The 17,337-nt window shown below is 40.3% G+C and overlaps 1 protein-coding gene across 1 annotated transcript in view; it reads left to right on the top strand.

The window, feature by feature from the left end:
- The first annotated feature begins 15,363 nt into the window (after positions 1 to 15,363).
- The window catches only part of ablim3 (actin binding LIM protein family, member 3), a 228,124-nt gene continuing 226,150 nt past the window's right edge, over positions 15,364 to 17,337 (top strand). Inside the window, exon 1 of the mRNA XM_034181319.1 lies at positions 15,364 to 15,770. Coding sequence (XP_034037210.1) covers positions 15,758 to 15,770 — 13 coding nt within the window. The 5' untranslated portion in view covers positions 15,364 to 15,757. The remainder of the gene's footprint in view (positions 15,771 to 17,337) is intronic.

Here is a 17,337-nt window from a genome sequence, read left to right as displayed (position 1 = left end):
AAAAGTCTCAGAACAATGGTCTAATTTATCTTAGGAAATACACTTAACACATAAATGCAAATACATAACGTCACTGGACACCTAATGGCAAACATCTGGACACAAAAAATCAACATGATGAAGCTTTCAGTGGTGATTATTTTAAAGGTTTTCTGTGCAAAACGCTGCAGTAGTAGTGGTGAGATGCTCAAAAGGTATGCACCCCATAGTGCACCATTACTGCCTGTGCTATGAGGACACCACACAAAGAAGGCTTTTATTATTATTATTAATATCATGTGTGATTTATTCAAATTTATGTGAAATACACAACTGTAGTTTTTCCTTTTTGCCTTTTTGCTGAGAGGGACTGCGAGACACCTGAAGACAATGAAGGAAGATGAGGGAGTTATTTACAAAAAAAATACAAGAACATCTTGTACAGTTATTTAGGATCAGAATGGAAATGCAGGACTGTGCAGGGTAACTGAAAGAGGCAAGCTCACATCCCGCTATTGTCCAGCTTCATCCTGGATTCAAACGCATGGTTTCCTCAGGATACAGAACATGGCAGTCAACTAACTGAAAAACAACTGAACATAGACTCTTGCATATTTGAGTCCTCTCATTAAGATAATACCTCTCTTAATTTATACATTACAGACAGGTGACATTTAAAATTAAATTCTACATAAATGGCAAAACAGTGCAAAACAGTGCAAGTGTCAGTTCTTGATGAGTATACACTATGCATGTGTGCATAGGAATGTGCATGAGTGCTCATATAGCTACAGTGCATCTAGAAAGTATTTGCAGCACTTCATCTTTTCCACATAATTTTTTGGCCTTATTCCAAAATGGATGAAATTATTTTTTTTCCTCAAAATTCTACACACAATACCCCATAATGACAATGTGAAAAAAGTTTTTTTTTTTTTTTTGCAAATTCATTAAAAATAAATAAGTAAATAAATAAAAAAACAAAACAAAAAAAATCACGTGTACATAAGTATTTGCAGCTTTTGCCATGAAGCTCAAAATTGAGCTCAGGTGCATCCTGTTTCCACTGATCATCCTTCAGATGTTTCTACAGCTTAATTCTAGTCCACCTGCGGGTAAATTCAGTTGATTGGACATGATTTGGAAAGACACACATGTCTAAATACAACCCCAATTCCAATGAAGTTGGTACAATGTGTGAAATGTAAATAAAAACAGAATACAATGATTTGCAAATCCTCTTCAACCGACATTCAACTGAATACACCACAAAGACAAGATATTTAATGTTCAAACTTGAACGTCAAGCCACATTCTGCACATGTTACAACAGTGTGGCTTCGTAGTAAAAGTGTGCAGGTACTAGACTGGCCTATCTGCAGTCCAGACCTGTCGCCCATTGAAAATGTGTGGCGCATTATGAAGCCCTGTGAAATCAATCCATATCAAACAACAAGCTAAAACCAACCCATGGATGACAAGCAGTTTAATTAATGCCTGTAAAAAGAAAAACTGGCTATACAGGGTATTTATTAAAGAAAGAACAATCAAAACAGAAAATAAATATAAAATATATAAAAATAAGTTGACATGTGTATTAAGAAATTGTAAAAAGATGTATTATAAAACACAACTAGAACAAAACAAGGGAAATATTAAAGGTCTCTGGAATGTAATAAATAGTGTCATTAGGAAAAAGGAGAACTGTAGTACCTTGCCGGACTATTTCATTGACAGTGATAAAAAGATCTATAACAACAAAGAGCTAGTAAATGTATTTAATCATTATTTGTCAATATAGGGCCAGAATTGGCAGCTGAAATAAAAATGCCATATTCAGCCTCAGAAATAGGTACTGAACAAGTAAACTCAAATTCATTCTTTCTATCAGCAACAGACGAAATGGAAATAATAAACACTGTTAATGAATTGAAGGCAAAAAAAATCAGTAGATTGCAATAAGTTGGACACTACAATAATTAAACAAGTCATTAATGAAATTGCAAAACCTCTAAGTCATATCTATAACTTATCTTTTATTAATGGAGAGTTTCCAAGTCAAATGAAGATTGCCAAAATTACACCTATATATAAAAGTGGAGATAAGTATCTATTCTCAAATTATAGACCTATATCTGTGTTATCTCAATTCTCAAAAATTTTAGAAAAACTATATACAGTTCGGTTAGATCAATACATTGAAAAGTTCAAGATATTAAATGATAACCAGTATGGTTTCAGAAAAAATAGATCAACAACTTTAGCTTTAATTGATTTAGTGGAAGAAATAACAAATAATATTGATAAAAAGAAAACATACAATGGCGATCTTCATTGACTTAAAAAAGGCGTTTGATACTATTAACCACAACATATTATTACGTAAATTGGAAAAAATTGGCATAAGGGGTATTGCACTAAATTGGCTCCAATCTTATTTAAACAACAGGCAACAATATGTACAAATAGGAGAATATAAATCTTTGTTTAAACAGATACATTGTGGAGTTCCACAAGGGTCTGTTTTAGGACCTAAATTTTTTTTTAATTTATATTAATGACTTGCAATTCATTTCTGAAAAACTGAAATTTATCCTCTTTGCTGATGACACAACGATAGTATGTTCTGGGGAAAACCTGGAACAACTTGTGATCGAAATGCAAATAGAAATTATTAAATTAAAAAATTGGTTTGATAGTAATAAATTGTCACTTAATATTTCAAAGACAAAATTAATGCTCTTTGGAAACCAAGAAATTAAAACAAAAGTAAATCTTAAAATTGACATGGTTCCTATTGAAAGGGTTAACCAACATAGATTTTTAGGAATAATAATTGATCACAGGATGTGCTGGAAACCCCACACTGCTAGCATACAATCCAAAATGGCCAGAAGTATTTCCATAATGGGGAAAGCCAAACATTTCTTAGATCAGGAGTCCTTATATATTATTTATTGCACATTAATATTACCATATATTAGCTGTGGCATTGAGGTATGGGGTAATACATATCAAAGTAATGTAGACACACTTTTAAGTTACAGAAAAGGGCAATAAGAATCATCCATAATGTAGGCTTCAGAGATCATACGAGTACACTGTTTTTACAATCCAAAATACTAAAATTTAGAGATCTTGCAAAATTTAAAACTTTACACATTATTTTTAAAGTGAAACAAAACCTACTATCAGATAACCTCCAAAAATTGTTTAGTGAAAGAGAGGGAGATTACAATCTAAGAAGGAAATATAATTTAAAAAAACAGTATGCTCGTACAACAATGAAACAAATGTGCCTTATGAGACATGGGGTGGATTTATGGAATAATCTAACTGAGGACATCAAAGTATGTACTACAGTACATCAATTCAAAAGAAATTTAAAAACTCAAATATTAAAAAAATATGAAACTGAATAACGTAATTCTTAGTATACATACAGGTGTGCATGTTTGTGGATCTAAACTGTTATATTATTGGGCATGACGAATGTATGGGAAATATGAATGCACACGAGTTGCCCATGATACATGTGTGTGAGGAAAAAAAAAATATATATATATCATCAAGTTTAATCGAATATAGGTAAATGTGCGTGCATGCATGCATGGGCTGGGTGCCCATGGGTGCATGTATGTGGGTTAAAAGTGTTATACTGTCAAATCCCATTGAATCTAGTGTGTGTATTGGTGTATGTAAGGGTATTTGTGTATAGAGGTAGTGTATTTATGTAAATACATGTTTATGTATAATGCAAGGTGTGTGTTTATATAGGTATATATGATCTCAAAATTTTTTTATTTATTCTTGTCTGCGTAGTCGAAAATAAAACATGTGAAAGGGGGTAGAAAATACAGTTTACTTCATTCTACTCCCTTTGAGTAATGTACGGATTTTCAAAGATGAATGTGCGCAATGTATAAATGTTTTTAACTTGCTCAATAAAGTATTCATCATCATCATCACAAAATGCGACAACAGAGACCCTGGACTGTTGAACAACTGAAGTCGTACATCAAGCAAGAATGGGAAAGAATTCCACCTACAAAGCTTCAACAATTAGTGTCATCAGTTCCCAAACGCTTATTGAGTGTTGTTAGAAGGAAAGGTGATGTAACACAGTGGTAAACATACCACTGTCCCAGCTTTTTTTGAAACATGATGCAGGCATCCATTTCAAAATGAGCAAATATTCGCACAAAAACATCTAATTGATCAGTTTGAACATTAAATATCTTGTCTTTGTGGTGTATTCAACTGAATATAAGTTGAAGAGGATTTGCAAATCATTGTATTTGGTTTTTTATTACATTTTACACAACGTCCCAACTTCTTGGAATTAGGGTTGCATAACTTCCCACAGTTGACAGTGCATGTCAGAGCACAAACCAAGCATGAAGTCAAAGGAGTTGTCTATAGATTTCCAAGACAAGACTGTCTTAAGGCACAACTCTGGGGAAGTGTTATGTTTCGGACGCAGTCGGAGCACCGACCCAGCGTTTGAAAGGACCCAGCATAAAATAAGAAGAGCACGGTTCAAAAGGTACAGAATTTAATAAACATAACAGTGAGTGAAGTGCTAAACAACCTAAAAAGTCCGCGGTCTGGTGAGTGAACCACGGCGCGCTCGTCAACAGCACAAACGGTCCGGAGCCACAGCAGTTCGGACCCAGGGACCACGCCGACACCCCCCAGGTGGCCGCGACAAACCAAGTCTGTGAAGAAAGAAAACATGGAGGTGAGTCCAACTCCACACAGAGAGACACAACTCAAAGATGCACGCAATCAGCAAACACTTCCTGGCTTAAATCTATACATCAGCTTCTCACCCTGCAGGCACGGAACAACTCAGTTCAAATCTCCACTGCAGCAGAAGCTGATTAGACAATTAGCATAACGTGACAGCTCGATACAACAAGGTGTGAGGGACACCAAATCCACTGTCATTACTTCATAAAAGTCACCAAAACCAAATTACCTCAGGAAGTGTGCTGAAGAGCGTGAGACCTCACCCAATCCTCCTTCACAGACTGTGGCATCAAACCTGGAGCGGTCTCTGTGTCCGTGATGGTGAGATTGTTCTCCTGACGTCGATCTCACACATCTACTCACAAGGCCGAGTCTCTGGCAATCACACACTGTGCATTCAAGGTTTAAATGCAGCAATCTCTGATCAAGACAGAATACACCACAGCTGTGAGTCCTGATGACCTGCACGTGAAAACAAGCCTCAGGTGTTCAGGGTGAGTCCTAATTGCTCAGCCACTCAGTCCTGAACGCATACCACCTGGTGGGAGAAACAGAAAACAAAAACCAAGCCAGCCAAACACCCCAGCCCACAACAGGAAGGGTACAAAAACACTTCTGCTGCTTTGAAGGTCCCAATGAGCACAGTGGCCTCCATCATCCATAAATGGAAGAAGTTTGGATCCACCAGGTCTCTTCCTAGAGCTGGCTGCCTGTCTAAACTGAGCAATCCTTCCAGAAGGACAACCATCTCTGCAGCAATCCACTAATCAGGCCTGTATGGTAGAGAGGCCAAACGGAAGCCACTCCCTAGTAAAGGACACATGGCAGCCCACCTGGAGTTTGCCAAAAGGCACCTGAAGGACTCTCAGACCATGAGAAACAAAATTCTCTGGTCTGATGAGACAAAGATTGAACTCTTTGGTGTGAATACCAGGTGTCATATTTGGAGGAAACCAGGCACCATCCCTACAGTGAACCATGTGGAGGAAGCATCATGCTGTGGGGATGTTTTTCAGCAGCAGGAACTGGAGACTAGTGAGGATTGAGGGAAAGATGAACACAGCAATGTACAGAGACATTGTGGATGAAAACCTGCTCCAGAGTGCTCTTGAGCTCAGACTGGGGCGATAGTTCATCTTTCAGCAGGACAATGGCCGTAAGCATACAGCCAAGATATCAAAGGAGTGGCTTCAGGACAACTCTGTGACGTCCTGAGTGACCCAGCCAGAGCCCAGAGGAGCAAAGAGCAAAGAGGGATGGGCAAAATTGTCCAAAGATAGGTGCACCAAGCTTGTGGCATCATATTCACGAAGACTTGAGTCTGTAATTGCTGTCAAAGGTGCAACAACAAAGTATTGAGCAAAGGCTGTGAATACTTATGTGCATGTGATTTCTTAGGGGGTTTTTTTTTTTATAAATGCAATAATTAAAAAAATCCATGTTCTCATTATGGGGTGTTTATGGGTAGAACCTGTGCAGGGAAAATATTAATTACTCCATTCTGGAATAAGGCTGTAAAATAACAAAATGTGGAAAAAGTGAAGCACTATGAATACTTTCTGCATGCACTGTACGTTCATTCATTTTCAAAACCTGTTTATTCCCATTAAGTGGCAGCTGGTGCACAGTAAAATCCCAGTGTAAAACTAACACTGAAAGTGCTAAATTAACACTGCCAGTGTAACATATGGTCCCTACACTGATCAGAGTGGGACCATATGTTCACTGTCAGTGTTAATTTAAAACTGGTGATTTTACTGTGTGGTATTGATTTTTATGATGGTGCATCTTCACTTCTCCATGAAGGGAGATTTCACTGCATGGTGCATTGCATTTAACTAAGTGTACCTAATAATTCAATTTAAATGAATGAAATTTATTTTTGTCGTGCCAAATCACAACAAAGTCATCCCATGGCGCTTCCCATGTCTACCGTTACCAACCCCCCTGAGTAAGGACATGGCGACAGTGGTGGGTTAAATACTCCCTCTGGTGTTTTTTTTTTTTTTTTTTTTTTGAGGAAGAAACCTCAAGCAGACCAAACTCAGAGGGGTGACCCACTGTTTAAGCCATTCTAACAGTTACAAAGTGAAGAAAAATGAACAGAATGTGGAAAACACCATCAGTATGCAATGATACAGAGTTCGCCTCAAGGCTAAGCCCACAAAGTCTCAAGGTCTTGAGTACTGTTGGACAGTGTAGATGTCATCTGCAGAAAACAAGTCAGCCCATGACTGGTATATCAGCAATGCAGCACCAGACTCCCCGGTCCCAGGGTCCCCAACTCTGGCTGCAGCACCTCAGACAGAGGTCAGTCAGCCATGTATAAATAACACCACCTATGGCATTATTTTACCAGCAGTAAAACAACAGAGAAGCAGAGACTACCAAAGGTTACTATGCTTCACTAACAGACCCAGAATTTAGATATGGTAAGGCTGACGCCTGTTCCATTGTTAATAATACAATTTAAAAGGAGAGAATTGTTCATTATTATCACTTTACCGGGGCGTTGCAGGGCTGGTATCGTAGATTTATGTCGACGATGTCTGGCTATACTCGCCCGCTGTGCGTAAACAAATGACGTCATAACGTGCAGACCAAGAACTGTCCGCAGAGGGGGGGAAAAAAAACTGTTTGCAGAGGAAAAGATGAAAAGGCGAGAAGTGTGTTTTGGTCCCAATATGGATATTCCGGATGATTTTCTCATGGATAGTACGACAATGAACAGCAGCTAAAGCAGCGAGCTTGATGAGGACACACTAGCTAAATTGGAGAGCAGCGTGCGCCAGCTAGCCGACACGACAAAAGTTAAGTGAGCAAACTTTTTATGTACGCATTACGTGTTGTGTATCTCACAAAAAAATGATAATAATGCAAATAACATGCTGTTGTCGTGTGGTATACATTTTCTGAGTCCCTCCGTCCATCCCGTCGCCCGCAATGACAGCTATTCGCCATCGTCTAACTCGGGCGAATAGCTGTCAATTTTGGGTGACTGGGCATGGACGTCGGGCCTCTTGAAAATGCATACCGCCCTCCAAAAGCATGTTACTGTATTAATACTACACAGATATGCTAACCATAGGATAGGGAGAACAGAGGAGCCATGGACTAGTCTGACTGTTTTGTCTTTGCAGGCAGGCAGATTGTTCCGCAGAACAGGTGCACATTAACAGAACACTCTGTGGCCTGCTGACTTCTTTTTACCTTAGGGTCATATAAACTGGCAACTGAGTGTATATTTGATGCCAAATACAATAGCCTTATCATCACTCTCTCTCTCTCACACACACACACACACACACACACACACACACACACACACACACACACACACACACACACACACACACACACACACACACACAATCACCTGTCATTGGATGACACGAATCAATAACCATTCTAAACGGTTGCGGCTGCCCTTCAGAGTGTGTTATTATCACTCTGTTAGCATGGTGTCTTATGCATTTAAACAATGGAAATGATTTAAAACCAACTGAAGCTGAAGAAGTTTGATGAATTTGTTGAGCTGCTAACCATCAGCCTCTAGTTCTAAATTCAGCCTGCAAGCCTAGTTCTGATTCAAAGCTTCAAATATTCCAAAAAGTGCACCACACAACAATCTTTGCTTCGGATTATGTAATGTTGTGTGACTTACCTTGATATCTAAGGTCATCAATCGATAACTAGGTGTTGTAGTTTATAGTTAGCCCACAGTCGGCTTCTTATTTTGAAGGACTCAAAGGTTTGAAGTGCATTTTTCTGAAAATTCAAAGAGTGCTTCGCTATAGTCTTTGCTTTCAAATCTGTGATGTTGCGTGACAGTCGCAAAAACACACAGGAAAATTTAAACAAACGGAGCTGGAAGCTGAACTTGGCTTGGGACACACGAGTTATGGCTGCCCAGAGTGACAAGGGAGAGTGAAATTCTTGCACTGGGTTTGAGTGATTTGTTCATTGCCCTGTCCAAATAGATAACAACAACAACAAAAAAAGAACAACAACAACACAAACAAATGTGAAAATCAGTGAACTGGTCTGGGATACACAGAGTTGCATCTGCAGTAAAAGTTTGATGCGCAAATTAAAACTCAGCCTGAGGTCACATGATTGTGAAAAGTTTACAACCTTCAACAGACCCCCATGTAGCCAGCGACCCAGCCAGGAAGTGGGCTTTACTCTAGTAAATGAAATGAAATGAAATACTTGAATGAAGTGTTGGAACATATTTCAATCAATCAATCAATTTTTTTATATAGCGCCAAATCACAACAAACAGTTGCCCCAAGGCGCTTTATATTGTAAGGCAAGGCCATACAATAATTATGTAAAACCCCAACGGTCAAAACGACCCCTGTGGGGCAAGCACTTGGCTACAGTGGGAAGGAAAAACTCCCTTTTAACAGAAGAAACCTCCAGCAGAACCAGGCTCAGGGAGGTGCAGTCTTCTGCTGGACTGGTTGGGGCTGAGGGAGAGAACCAGGAAAAAGACATGCTGTGGAGGGGAGCAGAGATCGATCACTAATGATTAAATGCAGAGTGGTGCATACAGAGCAAAAAGAGAAAGAAACAGTGCATCATGGGAACCCCCCAGCAGTCTACGTCTATAGCAGCATAACTAAGGGATGGTTCAGGGTCACCTGATCCAGCCCTAACTATAAGCTTTAGCAAAAAGGAAAGTTTTAAGCCTAATCTTAAAAGTAGAGAGGGTGTCTGTCTCCCTGATCTGAATTGGGAGCTGGTTCCACAGGAGAGGAGCCTGAAAGCTGAAGGCTCTGCCTCCCATTCTACTCTTACAAACCCTAGGAACTACAAGTAAGCCTGCAGTCATATTTAAATGCATACTAACACTGACAGGCACGTGCATGCACGGACTCTGAGAAAACCACTTATTTCTAATTTGTTAATTATGTTGTAGATTTGTCTTTTTCAATGTTTTGAGGGGCGGCGCCCTATTGCCCTCTAGTGGCCGCCACCTCTGGTCTCACACACACACACACACACACACACACACACACACACACACACACACACACACACACACCACACACACACACACAACACACACACACACACACACACACACACACACACACATATTAATTTGTCAGTATTATAATTGTATTCAGGGCCTCTCTGGGCCCCTGTCAATCATGGGCCCCTAGAATCCTTGTTCTTACACTCTCCTTTTCAGCACCCCTGCTCAGAGGTAAGCCACACAAACACAGGGCGAATATGCAAATGGCACACAGAAAGGACCAGGCCAGATGTGAACCTGGGACCGTCTTCATATTTTTATTACAGCTGGGGAGTATCAAGATGAGGATGGAGACAGACTGTGCATGAATTGGGGAGGGGTATCTGTGTGATTTGGTATTAAGTGGAGGACATCAGATGTTGCAGGAATGATGTGCTCAGCTGCTTCTCCTCAGGTAATGGATGGCAGCCCCCAAGGCAGACAACTGGTCCATCCCCACATCTCTAAAATAACCATCTGTCTGCTGCATCCAAGTGAAATGTGGGTGTCTCCTTGGCCTGCTCCAGCCACTGGGGTCCTCAGCATCACCTGTGTGCTGGATCATGCACAGAGAAACTTGCCACATGGCCAAAATGTCAAAGCTGATGCTCCCTCACAATGCAAGAGATACTCTTAATCTTCCTGTTTCGTATATCTGGAAAATATTCACAGCACTTCACTTTTTCAATTTTTTCAATTTCAATTTATTTTCATTTATATAGCGCCAAATCACAACAAAGTTGCCTCAAAGCACTTCACACAGGTAAGGTCTAACCTTACCAACCCCCAGAGCATGTTGTGAAAGTGTAGGAACACGGACCCACAACAGGGGGCGCAAATGAACGGACAATGGAGGAGTCGAATAACACTGCTTTTACTGTTGTGAAACAGGCACAACAAATACAACCGTTACAATATTGAAATGGAGTCCAATTACAACGGTTGTCGTGTGGGCAGGCTCGACGATAGGAGACGTCTGTCCAAGTCAAACCGGAACCAACCCGATTTCCTCTGCCACCGAACCCCGGGAATACTGGAGCCGCCAAGTCCCGAATTCCCAGGTGGCCACTGCCTCCGCTCGTCGGATCCGGTACTGCTGGCAAGAAACAGAAACAGTCAGGTGTGGATGCGGCTGCACCCAGTAACACGGAGGGTGGAGAGTCCACCTCCACCTCTCGTCAACAACAATGTAGGAAGGTGAGTACTTATCCGAATGTTGTCTAGTAGTCAGCTGTCCTATAGACAATCAAACAAGAATACAAGTAAAGACACACGTATGTGCAGGCTGAAATGGTTACCTCTTTGGTAAGGCGGCAGCGCCCTCCGGTGCCTGGAGCCCGCACTCCAGGCAGGGCGCCCTCTAGTGGTGGTGGGCCAGCAGTACCTCCTCTTCAGCGGCCCACACAACAGAGCAACAGTGGTAAGGAAAAACTCCATCTGAGGAAGAAACCTCAAGCAGACCAGACTCAAAGGGGTGACCCTCTGCTTGGGCCATGCTACAAACATAAATTACAGAACAATTCATGGACGAATATACAAGAAATGCTATTGGAGCACAGGACAGGAGGGTCGCCAACACAAATACAACTCCCGTCTATGGATGGAGCTGCACCTTAAACAGAGAAAAAACAGAATCAGCATCAGAAAGACAAAAAAATACTGTATAATTACCAGCATTAAACAACAAGAAAAAACAGAGAAATACTAAGGTGAACACCGGCCACTAGCCTAAACTTCACTAAAAGACCAGAATTAGTTAAAGCTGAGGCCGCAGCCCACTGCAATTACTAATAAATGAATTAAAAGAGTAAAAAGCGTAAAACAAAAACTGTACCAGTATGCCAGCCATATGAAAGGGAAAATAAGTGCGTCCAGACTTAAGTCCGGGGATTTTTCCATATTTTATGCTACAGCCTTATTACAAAATGTAGAAATTCATGTTTTTCTACACATAATACCCCATAATGACAATGTGAAATGTTTTTTTTTGAGATTTTGCAAATGTATTAAAAAAACAAAACAAATTATATGTAAATAAGTATTCACAGTGAATACCTGTGTGTGTGTGTGTGTGTGTGTGTGTGTGTGTGTGTGTGTGTGTGTGTGTGTGTGTGTGTGTGTGTGTGTGTGTGTGTGTGTGTGTGTGTGTGTGTGTGTGTGTGTGTGTAAACCCACAATGGCTCAGAGTTACAGTGTTTACAATAAATGACTGAGGATTTGATGGTGCTTTGTAGACTGGATAACAATTACTTACTGTCATTGTACGGCACAAAATATCAATTCAAAAGCTTCAAAATTAACACACCGTCTCCACCATAAATAATCCAATGCAATGCTTACATTATCTATCCGCAAGAGGGCGGTATCCTTACACTTTTGGTGACATTTCATGTCTTATATTTGAAAATAGAAACAAACAAACAAAAGTCAAGCCAGAATGTGGATTTTATTATTATTATTATTATTATTATTATTATTATTATTAAAGACGAATCATGTGATCCTCATTTATTATGCTTTTTCATAATGTTGCTTTTAAAATTATAAACAGTCTGAAATGCTTCAGAGATTGAGAATTTTCAGTGCTTCCTCGTTGTGCTGAATTCTGTGTTTAAGTGAGATGACGTTTGAAGACTTTTTGCAGTGGAATGTACTCTTTGTAATCATACAACTCTCAGAGTAACGTTTTCGAGAATAAAATTCGTCAAGTCAAATTGAAATGGTTCAATTGCTTTCACAATTCAATGGTTCGTTGCTTTCACAATAAAATTCTAAAACCTTATTGTTGACAGAAAAATCATGTCTCTTAGAATTTACTCAAATAACCTGATTAAATCAATTCAAAAAGGTATGACTGACTCAAAAGTAAAAAACAGTTTTCACTCCTGAATTGTTTGTTGTGTGAATATATTTTTGAATGAATGAATCAATCAATCAATCAAATCAAATGTGAATTGTCAAAAATATAAATTGCCGAAATCTTGACAATTCTGAGCAAATTTAATGCGAGTAAAACTTACAATTACAAAAAGGCAGCTAAATATCAAATATTTATGAATGAAAAATAAATAAATTGTGGGACACCTTTAAAAAGCAAGTGTTTTATCTGTGTACCTTTTTAAATTGTCTTTTGTAATTCACAGGAAAATTAAGTTGTATTTCATCATGATTACTTTATTACTGAGTGAGTGATTATCTGCAGTGGTCTTTGTATTGTGATAATGGAAATTAAAACTACAGAAATTCAATGTTGTTTAGTTGTTATTTCGCAGGATTTTTAATTGTTGTGTTTTGCTTTTTTTTTCTTTTTTTTTTAAAAAGAAAAAAAGAGGCTTGTATCTTGGCCTCTGCCTCACGGCATAAAAGAAAATGGATGGATGGATGCTTGTAACTTGATAACTGCTGTTTTGCTGGAAGAGAAATGCTGGAATATTCAAAATAGATTTTCTGTTAACATGTGGTTGAAAAAGGGCAGCACGGTGGCTTAGTGGTTAGCACTGTTGCCTCACAGCGAGAAGGTCATGGGTTCAATTCCCGTGGCCTTTCTCTGTGGAGTTTGCATGTTCTCCCCGTGTTTGCGTGGGTTTCCTCCGGGTGCTTCGGTTTCCTCCCACATCCAGAGACATGCGGGTTAGGTGGATTGGAATCTTTAAAATTGTCCTTAGGTGTGTGTGTGGGTGTGTCTGTGTTTGTTTGTCTATTTGTGGCCCTGCGACAGACTGGCGTCCTGTCCTGGGTGTACCCCGCCTCACGCCCTATGACTGCTGGGATAGGCTCCAGCCCCCTGCGACCCTTAATTGGACTAAGCGGTAGAGGATGGATGGATGGATATGGTTGAAAAAAAAATTAAAACCATGAAAAATAAATTTATATCCAAATTTGCTATTTCCAAATATGTCAAAAAAGTGCAAACTTTTAAAACATCACAGTTTTTAAAATGATCAGCTATATTTCTTTACAAATGGAACCATCTTCTGGGTTATGGCTCCCATTCAAAAAAGGGAGATCTTAAACTCTTATTATGTGGAAACCAACAGCTAAGGTGCTTTTGTTGGTGGCTGATCTTGACTTCCTGGATGACACGGAGATGTTTGCAGGGTCACTGGACTGTACACTTTGATTGCCGCACTTGTGAAGCTGATTGAGGAATCAGGTTGTCTGGGTTTGTGAGTCTCCTGAATCAATCCATGCTTTTACTGACTTCCTGGACTCGGCCTCAGAAGTGTATCATATGTGGTGAAAGTGTTGAACTTGGAGAGACATTCACTTATCTCAGCAGTGACAGTGCTGTCTCTGATTCCTTGAGCTTTGATATCGAAAGACACTTTGGAAGAACTTTTGGAGTCATGACATCACTGGATAGATGTGTTTGGTCATGCCAGTATCTTTGCAGGGGAACAACGGTTTTAGTCAGTGGCGGCGCCAGGAAATTTTTGTTGGGGGGGAACTGGGGGGTAAAAGTTGGAGGGGCTCCACAAAATGTTGTCGAAATGAACAACATATAGTAAATTGCTTTATAAATACCAAGGTATATGTTTTAGTCACTGTGTTCCTCTAAAATGTGGTATCAATGCACACACACATCACTTAGTATGAAGTTCAGTAAACTTGCACATAGGTATACGAACTGAATTCCTTGAAATGGTGCTCAAGACAATGCATGGAATCAACCTTACACAAATCGTCTATATCAAAGATTTATTGCCAATTTAACACAAAGGTTTTGGCCGAACAATGATATACATCTTCTGTATATCCCATGTTAATGCGCGGCTGCGTCTGACGTGCTTGATGAATTCCTGCACAAAAAGTAGTTCCCAGATAATTGTGATATGTTCCTGTGAGATAATAAGTATATCTCATCTAAATCAATTCAAAAAAAATTACCAGTAATAAAATTATAAAGTGAAGTTTTAAGAGTGACCATAATAAATATTTAGGAAGCCTAAAATTTTGGAGGATGGAGTTAAATTTGTCTCATTAATACTTGCAAATGCACAGAGGCTGATTTACAAATATCCTTTGATTTGTACACGTGGTTTGTGATCCACAAACACAAATTTCTGATTTGTAAGTTGTGTGTGGGTTTTTACAAATAAATGTTTATTTGCAAAACTGAAAATTCTGTTTGTGAAGGGTGATTCAGCATTGGTGGATCACCGAACACACACACATTCATCACTTTGCTCAGTTACGCAATACTGAGACATTCTCAGCGCAAAACTGCAGTTGAGATCCACAAATATGTCAGTCACTATTCACATTATTGGCAGAATTAGTGGGGGAGCTGAGGGGGAGCTTGGCTCATTATTGGGGGGGGGGTGCCGCCACTGGTCCTAGTCTTTCGGATCCTGGTGGATTGACAGGGCTTCTGCCTGGGTGGTTGCCACCTAGGACAAAATGTTCAATGGCATTGTGGATGACTCCCACATTAGACACCAAATCCGACTTGCTTTGTACAACACAAACATGCAATCATGCGATGAACTCAGAGAGAGAATTTTATTTTGAAAGTGTAGGCTGGAAAAGGCTTCCTGTGATTGCCTTGACACAGGTCTATTTTTTTTCTCGCTCTCTATGAAAAACTTTATTGCACATGTTGATGTGCGTTGGCACCACAGAGGCGCACGGCAGCAGCGGCGCGCCGCCGGGGAGAGCGCGGCGGAGCGGCAATGTGAAGGTGGAATGCGACCGCGCGACACTGTCACTGCTTTCTGTTTCTGTACACATTCCAACACAGGGAGAGGAGTTTTTTTTTTTTTTTTTTTGCTGTAAATCACTGGAAATAAACTGGCTTGTTTGTCCGCCTTCTCGCTGCACACCTTCTCAGAATTTGGCTGGAACGCGCAGAGATTTGATGAGGAGCGTCAATCGCAACCACTGGGATCATTTAAAAAAAAAAATCGCATCACTTAAGTGTACCGTGAGGATTGTCTCGTGTTTGATGGGATTATTTTCCGCAGACGTGTTTTGTTTTAGACAGAAGAAAAACATCTTGACAGCATGAGTTCCGGCGGTAAGTGGATTTTTGCGCGCATGGTTTCTCCAATGCAATACAACTGTCACAGAACAAAAGCAAGTGAACACTTTAATGGGATTATTTAGATATATGTTGACAAATATCCCTTCTCTTAGGAGTTTGTTTTTTCACTGATGCGTTCCACCTTGGAACAGCAGGCGTGCGATAATGGAAGCATTTTTAAGAATTGTCATCCAAAAACTGTTTGATCCACCACAGTGTGTCCCTCCTCCTTCCTCTTCCCTTCTGTATTTTCCTCACCCCTCTCACTGTCACCACAGAGGCTCTGATCTCTCCACAGGGAGACCACACAGGTGAGCAAAGTCCACCTGCTTTCCAGAGGGATCCCCTGAGATGGAGGGTTCAGGGTTCTGGTCGTGGTTCGCCCTCAGGGGTTCGCACTGATGCTGTAAGCTGACCTTGGATCAGCTGGTTGTGACCCTGATCCGCTGTCAGCTGAATCAGGATTTTCCTTGTGGGCCAGGCTGGTCAGCTGTATGTGCACATCTGTGTTTTGCCTTGTGGTCAGAGTAGTTCCAGTTATTATCAGGGATGAGCAGCATGAGGAGGTCATGCGTACGCAAACAGTCCGCTGTCAGTTGAAGTTGATGTATGCAAGGTGTTTTGTCCTCCATCTCTACACATCCCAAGAGGAATCTGCCCTCTCATTGTGTGGCACTGCTGTTTGTGTGTTTGCAAGTCTCACAAAAATACACCCCTTACTATTATCCGTATTCTGTGTATTACTAAAGAAGACAGACATTCTTCTAGAACAATAGTTCATCTTGCAGTGTTGGGAAAACTCATGCAAAACCCCCAGTAAATAATTAAATGCAAAATACCAATAAAAAAAAAATGCAAATCCAGATCTGATTTAAAATACGAGGTCTGTGAATAAAGTATAGGTCCTTTTTATTTTTTTCAAAAACTATATGGATTTCATTCATATGTTTTTACGTCAGACATGCTTGAACCCTCGTGCACATGCGTGAGTTTTTCCACGCCTGTCGGTGACGTCATTCGCCTGTGAGCACTCCTTGTGGGAGGAGTCGTCCAGCCCCTCGTCGGAATTCCTTTGTCTGAGAAGTTGCTGAGAGACTGGCGCTTTGTTTGATCAAAATGTTTTCTAAACCTGTGAGACACATCGAAGTGGACACGGTTCGAAAAATTAAGCTGGTTTTCGGTGAAAATTTTAACGGCTGATGAGAGATTTTGAGGTGATACTGTTGCTTTAAGGACTTCCAACACAGCGGGACGTCGCGCAGCGCTCCGAGGCGCCGTCGTCAGCCTGTTTCAAGCTGAAAACCTCCACATTTCAGGCTCTGTTGATCCAGGACGTCGTGAGAAAACAGAGAAGTTTCAGAAGAAGTCGGTTTCAACATTTTATCCGGATATTCCACTGTTAAAGGAGATTTTTTTAATGAAAGACGTGCGGACGGATTGCAGCATCGGCTCGCAGCCGCTGCGATGCTCCGCCACAGGAAAAACACCTCTGTTGGAAGCCTTAAGGACAAGTTGGAACATGTCCAGCTGTTAAACAATTTCTCATATAGTCACTCCACTG

Source organism: Thalassophryne amazonica, chromosome 11 (assembly GCF_902500255.1).
Source record: "Thalassophryne amazonica chromosome 11, fThaAma1.1, whole genome shotgun sequence".
NCBI lineage: Eukaryota > Metazoa > Chordata > Actinopteri > Batrachoidiformes > Batrachoididae > Thalassophryne > Thalassophryne amazonica.
The sequence above is the reverse complement of the archived record's forward strand: the minus strand, read 5'-3'. Positions and strand labels throughout refer to the sequence as shown.